At 38.5% G+C, this 15,486-nt stretch overlaps 1 protein-coding gene across 1 annotated transcript in view; it reads right to left on the reverse strand.

Moving 5' to 3' along the window:
- Positions 1–18: 18 nt before the first annotated feature.
- CLNK (cytokine dependent hematopoietic cell linker) overlaps positions 19–15,486 on the reverse strand; it is a 38,186-nt gene continuing 22,718 nt past the window's right edge. The window contains exons 9-15 of the mRNA XM_071808341.1: positions 13,729–13,747; positions 12,571–12,646; positions 11,351–11,391; positions 7,312–7,445; positions 6,860–6,937; positions 6,572–6,727; positions 19–804 (exon numbers count right to left, since the gene is read on the reverse strand). Coding sequence (XP_071664442.1) covers positions 658–804; positions 6,572–6,727; positions 6,860–6,937; positions 7,312–7,445; positions 11,351–11,391; positions 12,571–12,646; positions 13,729–13,747 — 651 coding nt within the window. The 3' untranslated portion in view covers positions 19–657. The remainder of the gene's footprint in view (positions 805–6,571; positions 6,728–6,859; positions 6,938–7,311; positions 7,446–11,350; positions 11,392–12,570; positions 12,647–13,728; positions 13,748–15,486) is intronic.

Genomic DNA, 15,486 nt, shown 5'->3' on the forward strand with positions numbered 1-15,486 from the left:
GTTTGCATAATGGTCCTACTGTGTAAGTGGTTGACAGCTCAGATATGGTGTAAAGTATTGCTACTTAAGCTAAAGAATAAGTGTTAGTTAAGTAATAGAATTTACATAATGAAAGCTAGCTTTATAATCTGCTCCAATATCTATGAGCACCAGCCGACACCCACTGACTTCAGTGGCTGCTGAGCACAGCTCGTTATTATGCGAACAGATAAGCACACTGAATGAATTTGTTATACAGTGGATACTCGGTAGCATTTCACCTGTATTTTTAAAAGCAAGAGTATAACTTACATGACTGTAGTATGCTTTAATTAAGTTTTGGTACTAACTGAGCTTCAGTGATGTTTAGGGGAGCAAGACTGGGTTTGGTTTTTGCCTTTTGGAAGGTACAGTGCAAGAAGAGCAAATTGATCAATCTTTGTTAAAATTTCAGGAGTTGGTCTCTCTTAACACTTTTCTGTGAATTAATACAACGGCGTATACCTTACCTGTATCCTCAAATTTAAAAACAAATACAATAAAAAAATATGGGAGTAGATCTGTATTTTCAGTGAAGTGTTGTTAGTGAAGCATCTAGGATGTTTCATAGTATTATGGGGAGCTCCTCACTCAGGCTAGTCTGATTTTTGAGACATATAAATAATTTTTGTGTTGACATTAAGGCAGAAAACATCTTTTACGCCACTTGAATGGATGTGTAAGGTAGCATTGTGCTCTCTGGCTTCCTGATTTATCCTTTCCGTCAATGAGTGTGATGGGAACATATTTGTAGAAGTCAATGATTTCTTTCACAGAATTAAATTTCTGAGGGGAAAAAAGAAAAATTGTGATCAGTGGCCAAAAATGAAATTGCTGGATGGTTTTATCAAAACACTAAAGGACTCCCAAATGACAATATTAGAAATAAGTAATATTTAGCATAGAGTTATGATTAGATTAGGGGAAGCAATCGTAAAAGGAAAAGCACCAGATTTTAATCCTCGTATTTCCTTTGTGTCCCTCTGTCTTGTGCAGGAGAAAACAGCAGACTGCTTCAGGGAAAAGGGGAGCATGTCTAAGCCCTGGGAATGCAGTATGACCTGTAAAAGTTTGTGGTGGCAAGTGTGAGAACAGATTTTGAAAAGATGAAGCAACTATAAGTCATGACGAACTTCATGCTGTCAAAAGTTACCCTTCAGTAGCAGTACATAATACTTTACACTGCAAGTTTCTTTGTACCTTTTTTCTTATTGAGTTAATGGATAAAGTTGCTATGAAATCCTATGCTATGGAACAAGAAAGGTCTCAGCAGGGTTTTACTTTCATTCTCTGCTGTTCAAAACAGTGATATCATCCAGGCCCATTCTGAAAATTATAAAGGTGTGGTTTGAGAGGCCTGAATTGATCAAACAGCAATGGAAAGCTATCGATGGTATTTATCCTCATATGTCCTGGTGGGAGTCTCTTAGTCTTGCCATTCTGCTGGTTAACAGTTTTAACTAGTTCTCTTAGCTGTGTGTAACTTGTAAACTCTCATAATGCCATTAAACTGTCATCACATCACTGTTGCTCTTCCTGAGCTGTTCTTTGACTCACTGGTAATAAATCACTAGAGCTGTACACAGTAATGCAAGTTTGCTGTGACATTAATACTTATCCTGTATCTACATTATATCGCGTTTACCAAAGGCATCGACATTCATTGTGTGTGTGGTGGTATCTCATGGTAGTCTCTGTCACCTCCACCTGATTCACACCTAGTTGATAACAAGAATCTGATTAAATCAGTGATTTGGTATAACTGTTCCTGTATTATTTTAAGATGAAAAATATTAGATCTCAAAACCAGTGTGCTAATTTTTGAAGTTTTGTTTTTTGAACTTGTATACATTTGTTCTACTTTGCCATTTTGTCTTTGCCTTATGTTCAAGGTCACTATTGCTACTATAAGACTAGGCAAAGCTGGTTTGTATTTTGTGTCATACTAAAGTAATCCTAACTTTTTTTTTTTTTAATTTTAAGTTTATTCTTTATCAGCACCAGTTTGTTTTTTGTTTGTGTTTTTTTTTTTTTTTCTGTTTTCTAATGTTTTTTTACAGGTTGGAAAGTTTAAAAGTCTTACTGTAGTTGTTAATATGCTTTGGAACTTCAACTTCGCATCACTTGGCTAACGTTGTGTTATATTCATCACTGTACCTATCAGCTGTGGCTTTTTGGTAATGGGGCAAAAATGTCTCAGTTGTTACTTAGATTTTTTTTTTTTTTTACATATTTTATTTCATCCTGTACTCCTGCTTGAGTTAGTGGGATTTAAAATATTGACCTCTGAGTTTCTTCATGGCTGCTAGAACATGAAATTCACTTAGACATTGTGCCACTGATGATTCACAACTCTATGTCTTTGGCCCTTCTAATGAAACCTCGCAGTTTGTTAGCTATAAAATCGCCTAAGGACTTAAAGATGAAGAAAATTCAGTACTGCAGAATTGTTCATTTCCCTTCACTGTCTGAAGAGACTCAAACTGATCTCTGCTGTCCTAGAAATGTCCTGTCTCCTGGTCTCCAGACTGTTCTGGGAGATGGGAATAGGGTCTCAAGGATTGCTCATAGAAGCTGTAGTTATGAATTGCCTTGGGGTGGTGGTGGGACTCTGGACTATGTTACATATCCTCAAGGAGATCAGTTTGTCCCTGAACTGTCATTCAAGCCATGGGCAAGATGTTTACCTTGTAGACATCTCAGTTGAATGTACTAGCATCCTCTGACAGGTGTCCACTGTGCCCATTTTCCTGGTGGCAACTTTTGATGTAACACTGTCAGTGGGAGTGCTCCCTCATCTAGTCTTAACGAGTCAGACCAGTGTAATGGCTGATGAAGGTACTTGGAGCTGATCCATTTGTCTCACTTGGAAATGAACTGAGTTGAATTGATGTGACTTGTATGACCAACAATTTGAAAATAAAAGTAGCTGCAAATAGTGATAAAGATTGGTGAGGGTGGAGGAAAGATCTCTGGCCAGAACAGCGAGATCCAGAGGTATGTGTTGGGCTGTGCTCTGAGCTTCTGTGTAGAACACACACTTTGCTGAAGGGGAGTCAACTCCTGCCTTTTACTTTCAATTACTACATCGTGAGTTGAGCCCACTACTGCAGACATGCTAAAAACTTGTATTTTGTGTGTGACAGATCTAGTTTTGCGAAGGTGATAAGAAAAATATTAAATTTTTTGTCACAATCAGCTTTAAATGTGAGCAAGTTTGTTTTGTTTTTGTTTTTTGGTTTGTTTGTTTTTTGGTTTTGTTTTGTTTTTTTTTTTTAATCTTCAAAAGAACTGTTTATATGAAAAGCAGCAGCATTACATATCTCTGGATCTTTAATACTGAAACTGACTGGAGTGGTGGAAGGCAACAGCCAAGTAAAGGGTGCTCAGAACAGCAGTTTTGAATGTAAATGCCTGAATTTCTCATGTGTCCTATTTGGGGGTCGGGTCTGGTCTGGCCTTTAGTGAGCTTAGTGTAATAATATGAAATATGTATGTGGATATGAACATCCGTGGCTAAATTGCTAGCAAAAGATATAGCTCTACTAACAGTTAATGTGGTTTTTTTTTTTCACGTTGACATAGAAGTGACAAAGTTTTAAAATAGATACATGGTGATCAATGCATTTTTCCCACCTTATGGCCTTTAAAGGCTGTATGAGAGCTGATGATGCACTCAAGAAAGCTGAAGTAAACACATTTAAAAAATCATTAAGAAAAAGTCTTTTTTTTTTGATCATACAAAGTCTTAACACCTTGTAAACTGTGTATGAAAAATCAAGAGTTGCAATAGGATAGTGAAACCTTTGAATAAGGATGTGTAAGAAAAAAACAAGCTTTTAATGGATGGAAAAAGAGTAATCCAAAAGTGAAAACGTGCTGCAGAAAATCAGTAAGATTGAACTTCTGAATAAAACGAACAACTGTGTAGAAATATTAATAGGTCTGCACCTGTTTGTTGTTTAAGTTGTTTTCTCTTTAGCAGATGAAGAAGAAATAATCAGCTAATCTAGACAAAGCAGCTGGCCTGTCTGCATTGCATACTGCAAAATGTGGTGTAACAAAGGGAGGGACAATGGAGAGCACACTGGAGAGCAATTTAACAAGCATTGGAAAATTATAGGCAGCAATTTTGCTGTAACTCACAGCCTTGCAAATTGTTGTCACCCTCCTGAGAGAAGAACTTCAAGCAAGGTGCAGAAGTAGAGGTGACAGTTTTCAGGGAAAGAGCATTTTTGGGGAATCCTTTCAGAGTGCCTGAGATGGAAGTAGTTCTGCTGAGCGAGGTTGGTGCCACTGATTGTTCATTATTGCATATGTTTTGTGGCTAGTCTAATGTTAATTTTATTTTCACGTCTGCTACTGAGAAGAATGCACAGAAGTGGGATGCTGTTATTTCTTTCAGTGGCTCCCTGGTACATCACTGACTAGTAAAGCAAGTCTGAGATTTTTCTGTTGTAGTTCATCTATGGGAGGATTTCTGACTTCAAGAGAAACAATACTCAACATTAAAAAAAGAAGGCTTAAGGTAACATGTTCTGATTACAGATTTGGCCTGGTAGAGCCAGGTCTTAGATACACTGTTATTAACTAAGTGCTTGAAATCCCTGTTCTGGAATTGTAACTTTACGATTTGAATGTTGTCAGTTCAGACCCACTGTTTAACATATGTACTTTTTGTGCAGAAGTTGGAACAAGCAAAAAAGTCATAAGTTTTGATATTTCCTGAGATGGGAGGGATTGTGTTCTCCTTCTTTTTCGTTCAGTAAAAATTGTCCAAATTGTTTATGAATTTTTCAGGTAATTTTCCAGTTGCCTTAATTGTGAAATCTGTTAAAATGATGAATGTTTAGTGTTATGTGTACAGAACACCACAGAATAAAGACATATTACATTATCCTGTAGTGTACTGTATTTCAGCTTGTCAGCTTTTTTAGTCAGTCACTGTTTCTAATCTGAGCCTTTTAAGAAACTGTTTTTTTCAGTAAGGACCATTACAGCAAGGCTAAACCATGTAAGAACCACTGAAAACTAAACTTGCTTTCTCCCTAAATCATTCTAAAACTCCAGGAAATGTGGGAGACTTGGTTCAGAAATGCAGACAATGTTTTACAGAAGAGCAGTGTTTTCCTACAGCAATGCCAGCGTGATGGTACCTGCAGTACAGTTCTCATTCGTTCTACCCTTTCACCTCAGTGTGCTTGAACAAGGATGTTTTCCCCTCCTTACTAAACCCCAGTGTTCCTGAAGAACAACTTCCCAGTAAACATTGCCCCTCGTCTCTGAAAGTTCATGAATCCTATCCCACCATTTCTAAGAAGAATCCAAATACAAGTCTTGAACTTGCCCAATTTATCGGGTTAGCTTGGGTCAGTTTTGTTTTCAATTTTTTAAATTATGTCTATAGAAAAGATAAGTTGTTGACACACAGAAAAAAGATGTAGTTTAAGGTTCAGCTACAGAGGCTTTTGCTGCTTCACCTTATTTGGATTTCTGTCTGTCATTTACATAGCTAATGACACTCCTAGTAGTTTGTTGCTTTGCTGTTTTGCTGTGCAGCTGGTCCTCCTTTATGCTGAATTTCATGCTCAGATGAGCATTCTTTGAGTTTCTTTTAAATTGTTTTTAGAGAGATGACTGTTGCAGTTTTCACATTTTTTTCCTTATGTGAAAGACATGCAGGCATGGTATTTGTTGTTTAACCATGTAGGTTATCATGAATATAATTGAATTTATTATGTAAAATAGCATTGCTAATCTAAAGGGATTTTCTAATTGAAATTTAGCATATCAGAAAGACTGGTGGGGATTCACAGGATTTAATCGCTTTTGAATATCCATGACAACTTTAGTCTCATTCTATCTAAGATATTTTTCTCCTTTTGCTATATGAGAGACAATTAGAGGTTTTATGCAGCATTAATAGCGACAGGCCATGCTGTCAGATATGTGAAATTGTATGTATTTTAAAATATCTGTTGATATTATAACAAGTTAAAAATATGCTAAAATAGTATGTATACCTGGAAAAGGAGGACTGTTTAACTCTTTACTCCGCAAGTGTTTACTTAAAGTAGGTGGAAGTATTATTAGACACTTCTTCCCCATGAGGATGGTGAGGCCCTGGAACAGGCTGCCCAGAGAAGCTGTGGATGCCCCATCCCTGGAAGTGTTCAAGGCCAGGTTGGATGGGGCTTTGAGCAACCTGGTCTAGCGGAAGGTGTCCCTGCCCATGGCAAGGGGGTTGGAACTAGACAGATGGTCTTTAAGGTCATTTTCAACCCAAACCATTCTATGATTATAAGTACTGAGGAAATTTTTACATTGATTTAAATCTGAATTTGACCACGATATGCAAAATTCAGGTTTAAATCATTATCTTGAAGTTACTTGGAACTTTGAGTTGTACTTGAAATGAGAGCATTGTAAAAGAAACTTTAATGAAATAGCCGATTTGTTATGTGGGAGAGTTTATAATAATCTTTAGTATTAAGAGCTTGTGAAGTGTGACATAAAAGCAATCGACTATGAAGATGGATGGGATTTTACTTACATCATCTCCTCTGAGCCCTGTTCCCAGTGCATATTGTTGACTCTCTTCCAGAAAACGTACTTTAATGTTGTATACCCTGCTTCCGTAGTAGACAACCAAAACATATGGTTCAGCATTTGATTTCTTTGAACAATCTCTAACCAAGAATGTTTCATCCTGTATGACACAGATTTGAATTATGGATTGTATGGTTAGTTCACAAAAAAGCCCCTGTAAGCTATTCTGAACAGTTTACAGACATTTTCTCCAAGAGTTTACATCCCAGGTTTTGAGATAAGTTGTACTTACAGTGTTTTCCAGTAACAGTGCCTTCTCTGCTTCATGGCGATCATAATCTCCAATGTACCATTCATATTTGTTTAAATCCTTAATTTTAAGACAGCATAATCAGTGTATAGGAATTAAGCACAGCTGGCAGAAGCAAAATGCAGTGCAAACAGATTATATCTACTCTGCATTTTAAGCAAATTTAGCACAGTTTATAAAAATAATTGCAATGGGTCTATATCGAGACACCCTGTTAGGAAATCTGAATCAAATGAGACATGAATTCTTACCTGTGGTTTCAAGAGCTCATATTGGACTGTTTTCAGGGATGCTGGATACCCACAGCTTTCAGACCATTTAACTTCTTGGGGAAATATTTTCAGTAAACAGCAGTTCTTATGTTATATGTGTGCCCTATAGTGATAACCCAATTTTCTAAAGCCCATCTCTTTATGAAGCGAAGGGTTCTTTACCTTTTCAGTGGGTTGGGTAGAAGGTTGCATTTCCCGTTCTACAAGTGAATGTTTTGATTTGTTTCTGGGTGCTGTGTATGGCGTAGGAGATGGTGACCTCTTCACTGACAAATTTTCGGCATATAATGTGGACCCTGTAAAAGTAAGTTCAGAAGGAAAAAAGCTGTATTTTTAAAACTTAAGTTACAGTTTCATTTTACCCTATCGCTTTTACTAAGTAAGTCTGAGAGCAGCATTTGCAGCATTGTGATATGAACCTTTAAAATGAAGAGCTGTCAGTTATGACTGGTCTTGCGCTAGTGCAGCACCAGTGCTTTCAGATTCATGCCCCAAGAGATTTAACACATTAGTTTCCTGATGTTTTTCAACTGTCATTACTCTGCCAGGTTCTTTAGCACATAAGCATAGCAAAAAATATATTGAAGATAAGCTACTAATAACATAGCAAATGCTAAGTAAAATAATAAATATGGGACTTTTGTATTTTAGAAGTGTAACAGTTCATTCTGTTCTTTCACCTTTTGTGTTGGATTGGAGCTGCTGTTATGTTGAATCATATTAAAGCCCCTTGTCATCCCATTGCAAGCCAGCATTGTTTCATCCAAGCTGTTGAAAACTTAAAGGATTCAGATGCTGATGAATTTCAGTCGGCTCAGTGACTTGTTTCACTTAACAAATTTAGGACCAAGACGTGAGGTTGGTGTGGCATTAAGTAGAAGACGAAGGTGGTGGCCCCTGCTGCATGTTCCAGCTCCGCACTGCGCTGCTGAGGAGGCAGCTGACTGAGGGAGTTTAGGTAGCTGAAAACCATCCTCCCAAAGCAAATATGATTACCGTCTGTAGATTAGGGCTGCTGTTTCCGAGCTAGACCCAGCTCGCCATGTCAGTGGAGAGCCGTGTGGGTTCAGGGGATGGGATGGGAACGCAGAGTGTGGGGTAATGTGGGAGGCTCGGGCTGAGCTCCATGAGGATGCAGCAGAAACAGCCTGGGATATGCAGTAGTGGACTTTCAGTGTATAGATCAAATGCACGTTGCAGGAGCACAGCATGGGGGGAGAATGGTTAATTGAAGATAAAAACCCATCATATCCTGCTCTACAAAAGAAAGCATTTTTGTTTGTTTCATGCAATGCCAGTGGGAGAAATGACCAAGTGACTATTGTTAGAGTAAATGAGAAAAATGTGGTTATCAATGCATCTTTTCCTTCTGGTTACTGTCACAAGAGACAGCAGTGTTTGCCAAAGCAGTATTTCATTGTGCTTTATCAATTCTTCATGCTTTATCAGTTTATTATTTTTCTGTCCATACATCACGTATGACAGAATATTGAAGAAATTTGACTTGGGAGACATTATTTTACAGAAGAATAGTAGTTTTCACTGCGTTTCACAGTCTCACACATACATGTACCATGTTCTGATTTATAGCAGCATTATGTTTGTTTTTAAGAGTAAAAAACATCCACTGATCTCAGCAGATAAACAGCGATGGTCCGTTCAGAAATGAAGTCACTGTTCAAAGGGTCTGTGACCAGACATCTACGCTGTGTTTCTGTAACCACTTTGAGTTGTCAAAATGCAAGTATGTCACTGTTCAGCTTGTTGCATCCTGATTTTGGCATTTGTGTTCACGTTGCGTTTCTGGTGGCTATCCCCAGATACTTTGTTTTTTAAAAAGAGACCCCACAGCCAGGACCATGTTTGCTTTGTGACTGGTGCTGTGTATGCTCTGTAATTTTTTTTCAGGTATGTTTTAAACTGTGGGACAAGAAGTTGAAAATTATCTCTCAATGCTCATGGTCTGGGCCTGGTTAACAACAGCTCAATGAGAAAATAAGGAAGAAAGTTTTATATTTTTGAACAGAAAAACATTGTTTTCAACAATAAAAGCTAAAACAATCAGAGAGAAATATTTACTTACAGAGGGTAAAAAAGGAATTTAGTATAAATTTAATGAAATTAGTATTTCTTCTTTAAATATTTTTCTAATCCTAACACGGGCTTGAAAGGAAACATAGTATAGCATGTGAAAAGGCCAGTTGTTTGTTCTGTCCCTGTTGTTTCATGAGTGTGAGGAATTTATAGAGGGAAAAGGAGATTGTGCTGTCCCAGAGAGCCTGAATGACCCAGAGCAGTGGTTGGGAGGATAGGAAGTGCCTGAAGTGGAAATGGCTGTGGGGCACCTAGGAAAAAGACCGAGGGTTGACTGAGAACAGCAGGAACCAGAGACCTACTTGAGCTTTGTGGATTCTGTGGAGACAGATTTTTTTTGTAGGTATCCAGAGGAGAGTATGTGGAATTGGACCCCCAGCACAGGAAGGATGTTGATAACCAGAAGTGGCTCAGTGAGGGGCCACCACTGGAGTCAGGGAGCTGTGAAACAAAGCTGGGGGAGGTGGGCTTGTTTAGCTTGGCAATGACCGAAGTTAAGGTGGGTCCTGCTTGCTCTGAACAAACAGTCCATATGTTCTTCCTGGTGTTATTTACTTTTACCATAAATTCACATTATGCAACTCATAGGCTTCAGCACAGTGTAGGGGTTTTGATATGAAAGGGCATTTGCAGGGGCACTTAAAGGGAGAACATAAAAGTATAGTAAGTGTAGTCAAGGACAGAAGGAAGTTACCAGCGTGGATGATTCCTATAGCTCCTCAGTCCCCAAAGCCCCTGGGTATGAACTCTCTTTTTAAGGAATGGACACCCAGTGTGAGGTAGCTTGGCTAGTGCATTTTAATGACATTCAAAACACCAAATAGACCCAGGTCATGTCATTTACATGTACTCCATCTAAGATATAGATACACCTCTTTATCAGTGAATCTGTTTACGTAAGACAAATAGAGTTTCCTTTATTGCATCTTTTATCTTTCGTATGCATTTCTAAAAAATAGAAATGGTGTTTACACAAGAGAATCATAAGTGTTTTCTTTTGCTTACACAATTCTTATAATGAAATTTGTTTAATAAAGGGATTTTGCTTTTTAGAAGTCTGTCAGTAGATGCTGGGGTGTTTTTCTGTCCTGGGTTTTTAAAACAGATGTAAATATATTGAAAGGTAGGGATGAGCCACATGCAATGTGGGGTTAAACACTAATGAGGCTGTGTTTTCCTAAAATAAATTACGTAGAGGGGCTGGTGGACAACAGATACAATATGATATGACAGCAAAAAATTAACACAACTTGTAACAGTCCTTGTAGAAGTATTGTCTTTAACATTAGAGAGACAGTGTGTGTATGAATGTAATGAAACTGCTGCTGTGTGTGGCATTCAGTTCTAGCAATCTTACGGAAATCCAGGGCAAATGAGCAGAGGGATGTTGCCATGGTGCCTGGGCAAGCTGTACCACAGGGTGTTTCTTGGCAGGGCACCCACCAGTGTTAGTCTTGGCTTCTAGTATATTCCCTTAGCTGAAACTACACCGTCCAGTCTTGGTTCCCACCATAATTATTTGACAAACCTGATAGTGGCATTTATAAATCCTTCCCTCTAGGAATCTGGGATAAATCCTGACCAATTTATTCAAAGATCAGTTTGTTAGTTTACACAAAGGCATTAAACCCATAGCAGCTGCCCTGTAATGTCCTGAACATCTGTAGCTTCCATTTAGCCCAGCTGATTGCATCTCTGCCTGGAGGAGCAGAGGCGGCTGTGCTCACAGCGTGCTCTGTCTCTGTGGTGTCTCTTTGTGTGCTCAAGCAGTTTGCCTTCCCTTCCTCTCCCCATTGTCCTTCAGTAGCTTGTCCCAATCCCTTTCCTTTTCTGGGTGTGGGATCTGCAGTGGTCTAACACTCCTATTCCAGGTTGGGCATTTCTTAGCTTGCACCAGGCACGGGGTATAGCCAGGCAAGGAACTCTCTGCTTGTTTCTTCACTTCAATTGACTGTACCATTGTTTTACTTGTTTTGTGCTTGCTTTATTCAACAATCCCTTTGCACTAACTATGCAGAGTGAAAATTCCCAGTGCAGATGTACACACGGATCCATTTCTTATTTGTCTACATCTGGTGTAGTTTTCAAAGCAATCTCTAGTTCTTACCTGAGCTGCGAACGTTTTTAGAGCTCCGTGTACATTGAAGGCTGGGAAAAAGCAATGAATGAAAATAACGTCAGAAAAGTACTTCTGTTAGCAGCAGTATTTAAGTAAGAGTCAAATTAGAGATCAATGGCTGGCTGTGCTTCCCTAGAATAGCCCTTCCTCCACTAAAGATTGCAGCTTTGGGCCTTCCTGGGTTTTGGGTGGTAATTTTGTATTTAGCATCTTTTTACAGTTTTCTTTTCCATGAATTTCACCAGCTGCTTTTTGAAGTTATATCAATTTTTGCTCTCCACACGAGTATTTGGCAAGAGTTTCACATTTTAGCTGCATGTGTAGTGAAGCGCAATTTGCTTTCATTAATTTTGAGCCCATTCCCTGCTAATTTCACCTGATGTTCCCAGTCGTTTTCTAGGAAGACCAAGGGAGCAGTTGTTCCCTGTCCTTTCTGATTTTCTAGACTGCTGCTGAGTACCCAGCTGCTATTTTGTTGTGCTGTTAATTAGAACGGTTACACTGGGAAGAGCACTGACCAAATAACTTCACATAACAGAGCAACTGGTACCACACAAGAAGAAACATAATACTTGGGGTCACACATACTGTCACATTTACTCCAGACAATAATCTTGGAGAGATGCCATCGTAGTAAACAAGGATAGTTCAGAGATTCAGTATTTGTCTAGGAATGATGTTAAATCATTCATATACTTCCTAATACTTTATCCTATACTTTTGTGTTTTGTTGAGTACTTTAGGAGGATGTAGTTTTAAATGCATGTTTAGAAAAGAAAGATTTGTGTAGGTTAGAAAAGAAAAATAGGAGCAACAGTGGCAGATTTCTATGGAAGAATAATTGGCCTTTGAAAAACCAAGTATGTTTCCTTGTATATACAAAGTTGAAAATAAGGGGAAGAGGAAATGCTGAGGCTGGAGGTGGCAGAGCTTCTTTATACAGTATATTTAACGCCCTATCATGGATAGGGGGGCAAAAATGTAATATAGTAGTATGCTATTAAAGATAAAAATTGAATGTGCAATTACAACAGCTTGAAAGCAATTCCCAAAGACAGTTATTGTCATGCATCAGGGCAAAACATATCACTACATGGCATCAGAAAGTGATAGCATCTTTTATTGCATAGTGAAATCTTATTTTCTAGGACAGAATCTTTAGTCCTTGAAGCATCCAGTGCAAACTCAATAAATTCTTACATTCCTACCTGGCTTCAGAATGATGCTTTGGTGTGTACTGTTGTGCTTGAAAAGATGTTTCAGCTTTCTTCCCCAAATCTGTAACTATGAATAAAAAGAATAAGAACTTCTTATTTCCACTTACGTGTAACTTGACTGTATCTAGCAACTCCAGTGAAATAAATAAACTAAACTAAATTCCTGTATGGCAGTTCACTAAAAAAACCTAGCAAGCTGCAATCAGTCTGGCTTAAATGAGTCAACTAATTATTTCAGCGGGAAACATTTATACTAGCACTGAATGTTACAGGTTTTGCTGATGCCAAATATGGTTTAAGATAGTGGTAAATAATGTGGAATGCAGAGGGTTCATAAATCCATTTTATAGCGCAGGATAGATACGCAGCAAATGCATTAATGCAGTCAGTACTATTTCTAGCTGAAAATCAGGAAACTCTGCCTTAATCTGTGCAAGAAAATGTCAGAGGAAATTATGGAGTCATTAACACAAAAGTGTAAACAGCATAAAAAACCTGTATCTATCTTCAAAGTATTTCAGAGTAACGTTTTTTTCATGGACCTTCATGCATGCATACACAGAAAGTGGCTTAAGTTGTTTTTTTTTTCTAAAGCTGTACATGTATCTGAAGAATTGACATGTTTTTTAAAAGATAAGGATTTTTTAAAGCTTTCAAAAAACTGTCTTTCAAAATTACCCTCAGATTATGGGAGAGGAGCAAAATGAGAAGGGTGATGTTATGTGTGCAAATCAGATTAATCTGGTCTTTTCAGGATATCTTTCCTTCCAGTTTTGTTTGTTTGTTTGTGTGTTTTTTTTTTTTTTTAATTCCAGCACTCTTATTTTCCCCAGAACCTTAAGATTTTGATTTCCTAGAAGAAATGTGGTATCCCAAACAGCTGTACTTAATGCCAAGTTAGATTCCTTTTTTTCCCACTATGTCTTCCACAGCAGTTGGAGTCACTCTGAATCTCTCATTTCTCAGCAGATATATACCTGGGAGGTGTCTCTTCCTCATTTAAACACAAAGCCAAGTAGCCTGATGCTACATAGCAGGATAGATGTCACGCTCCTGTACTGATTACTTCAGCTGGAATTTTAACGATAGAATATTTTGTTCTTGGAATATGAAAGACAAGAAATTAATATAATATTATTAAATACTAACCTTGTTCTCTTCCAGGTGCCTAAACAAAATGATAACATAGACAGTAAATATTTTTCTTTTGATTATCAACTTACCCCAACAGACTCAACTATATTTTAATTTAAAAACAATTTATAGACATCATTCATTAATACCCGATCACTGTCAAAACCTCAGGCTGACTGCTGATCTCAGCCCACTGGCAACAATGAAAACTGAATTTTTAGGGGTATAAGAGGACATATGGCTTACTGCAATGATCACCATTTCCTGATGGCTGTTGTGCATCGGTTTAACCTGATACAGCTCGATGTGCTGTTAGCCTTTATGGCCACAAGGGCACACCAGTGGCCCGTGGTGCCCAGGTCCTTTTGAGCAGAGCTGCTGCCGAGGGGATTAGTCCATCCCAGGGCAGGGTTTTGCATTTGTCCTTTCCAGTTTCAGGGGGCTCCTCTTGGCCCTTTCCTACAGCCTGTCTGGGTCCTGGTGAGGGACAGTCCTGCTCTCAAACCTATTACCTGTCATTTCATGTCTAAAACCCTGACAAAGGCACACTCTTGTTTCCTCCTCCAGGTCACACTGAACCTATTTATGTATTCAGATCTATATGAATGGGAAGTGATCCAAATTGAATTTGATCTTTTCCATATTCTGAGATATACAGTGTTTCTCCTTAAGATATAGCCGAATTAAGAGCCTGTTAGGAGCTGCAGTATTTGTGCAGCTGTGCAGTGCCCAGCTAGAAATATGAATTACAGATGTAAGATATTTGTTGTTCTTGGGGGTGTTTTAACATTTGGTTTGTAATGAGTCAGTATCTAGGACAAGACAAAGCTTTTTGTGGTAAAATATTATCTTTCTTGCCAATATATAGTTTTCTTAGCATTAAGTGTTAATTACAATATTGCAATCAAACCATCTTTTGTAATGATCTTCCAAACTAAAAGATTTTCTAACCATGGGAGGAGTGAGGTTTAGGACAGCCTCCCACTCAGATCGGTGGAGAAGAAAAGCTCAAAGGATTTGAAAGTTAGAGCTAGACTAGTCTATAGATTTGCACTACAGCTCACTGTGGTAGGAAATGGCAGGGCTTAAATAGTATAGAGATTCCTTCGTTTCCTCTGTTCCCTTGCAATGAAATAAAAAATCCCCAATACAGTAGAAACATATTAGTGCAGTAAATAGAACATTCAGTAAGAAACACAAAATGCCATAAATTATAACCTATCTGAATTTTAAAAAAATCCTTTAATACTCCACTTTATTGTAAGAACTGTATCTCTTAATCCATCTTATATGGAAACCACTTGTCATAACTAAACCCCTTTATTGCTAAACCCATTTCCTCTGCTTTACTTCATTGGCCTGAGTAGAAAGTGAAGGAACTTGTTAAAAACATTTTTATAGAAACTGAGACCTGGAAAAAAAAAACATAACTTGCTGTTAACCAGTCTCTCTGTAAAAGTTACTGCTTTCTGCTTTATATGTGTGTATAGGTGCATTCCCAGCATCGCTTCTGGCTGCAGCAGCTGGTGCAGGGTGGTGGTGGCAGGGCTGCTGTTGGCCGTCCTGGGAGGAGAGGTGGTCAGCTTGGAGGTGCAGGCAGGGAGGGAAGAGCCCTTTTAGGCTCTGTCAGACAGGGGAATTCGAAGCCACTGCTGTTGTTGAGAGGACACACGTCTCGGTGATGCCTGCAGCTGCCCTTGGTGGAGCTTTGCAGACCGACTGTGAGCTGGAGCATGGAGCCAGTGGGAGATGAACTGGGGGATGTTCTGGGGC

This window comes from Patagioenas fasciata, chromosome 4, assembly GCF_037038585.1.
Source record: "Patagioenas fasciata isolate bPatFas1 chromosome 4, bPatFas1.hap1, whole genome shotgun sequence".
NCBI classification, from domain to species: Eukaryota; Metazoa; Chordata; class Aves; order Columbiformes; family Columbidae; genus Patagioenas; species Patagioenas fasciata.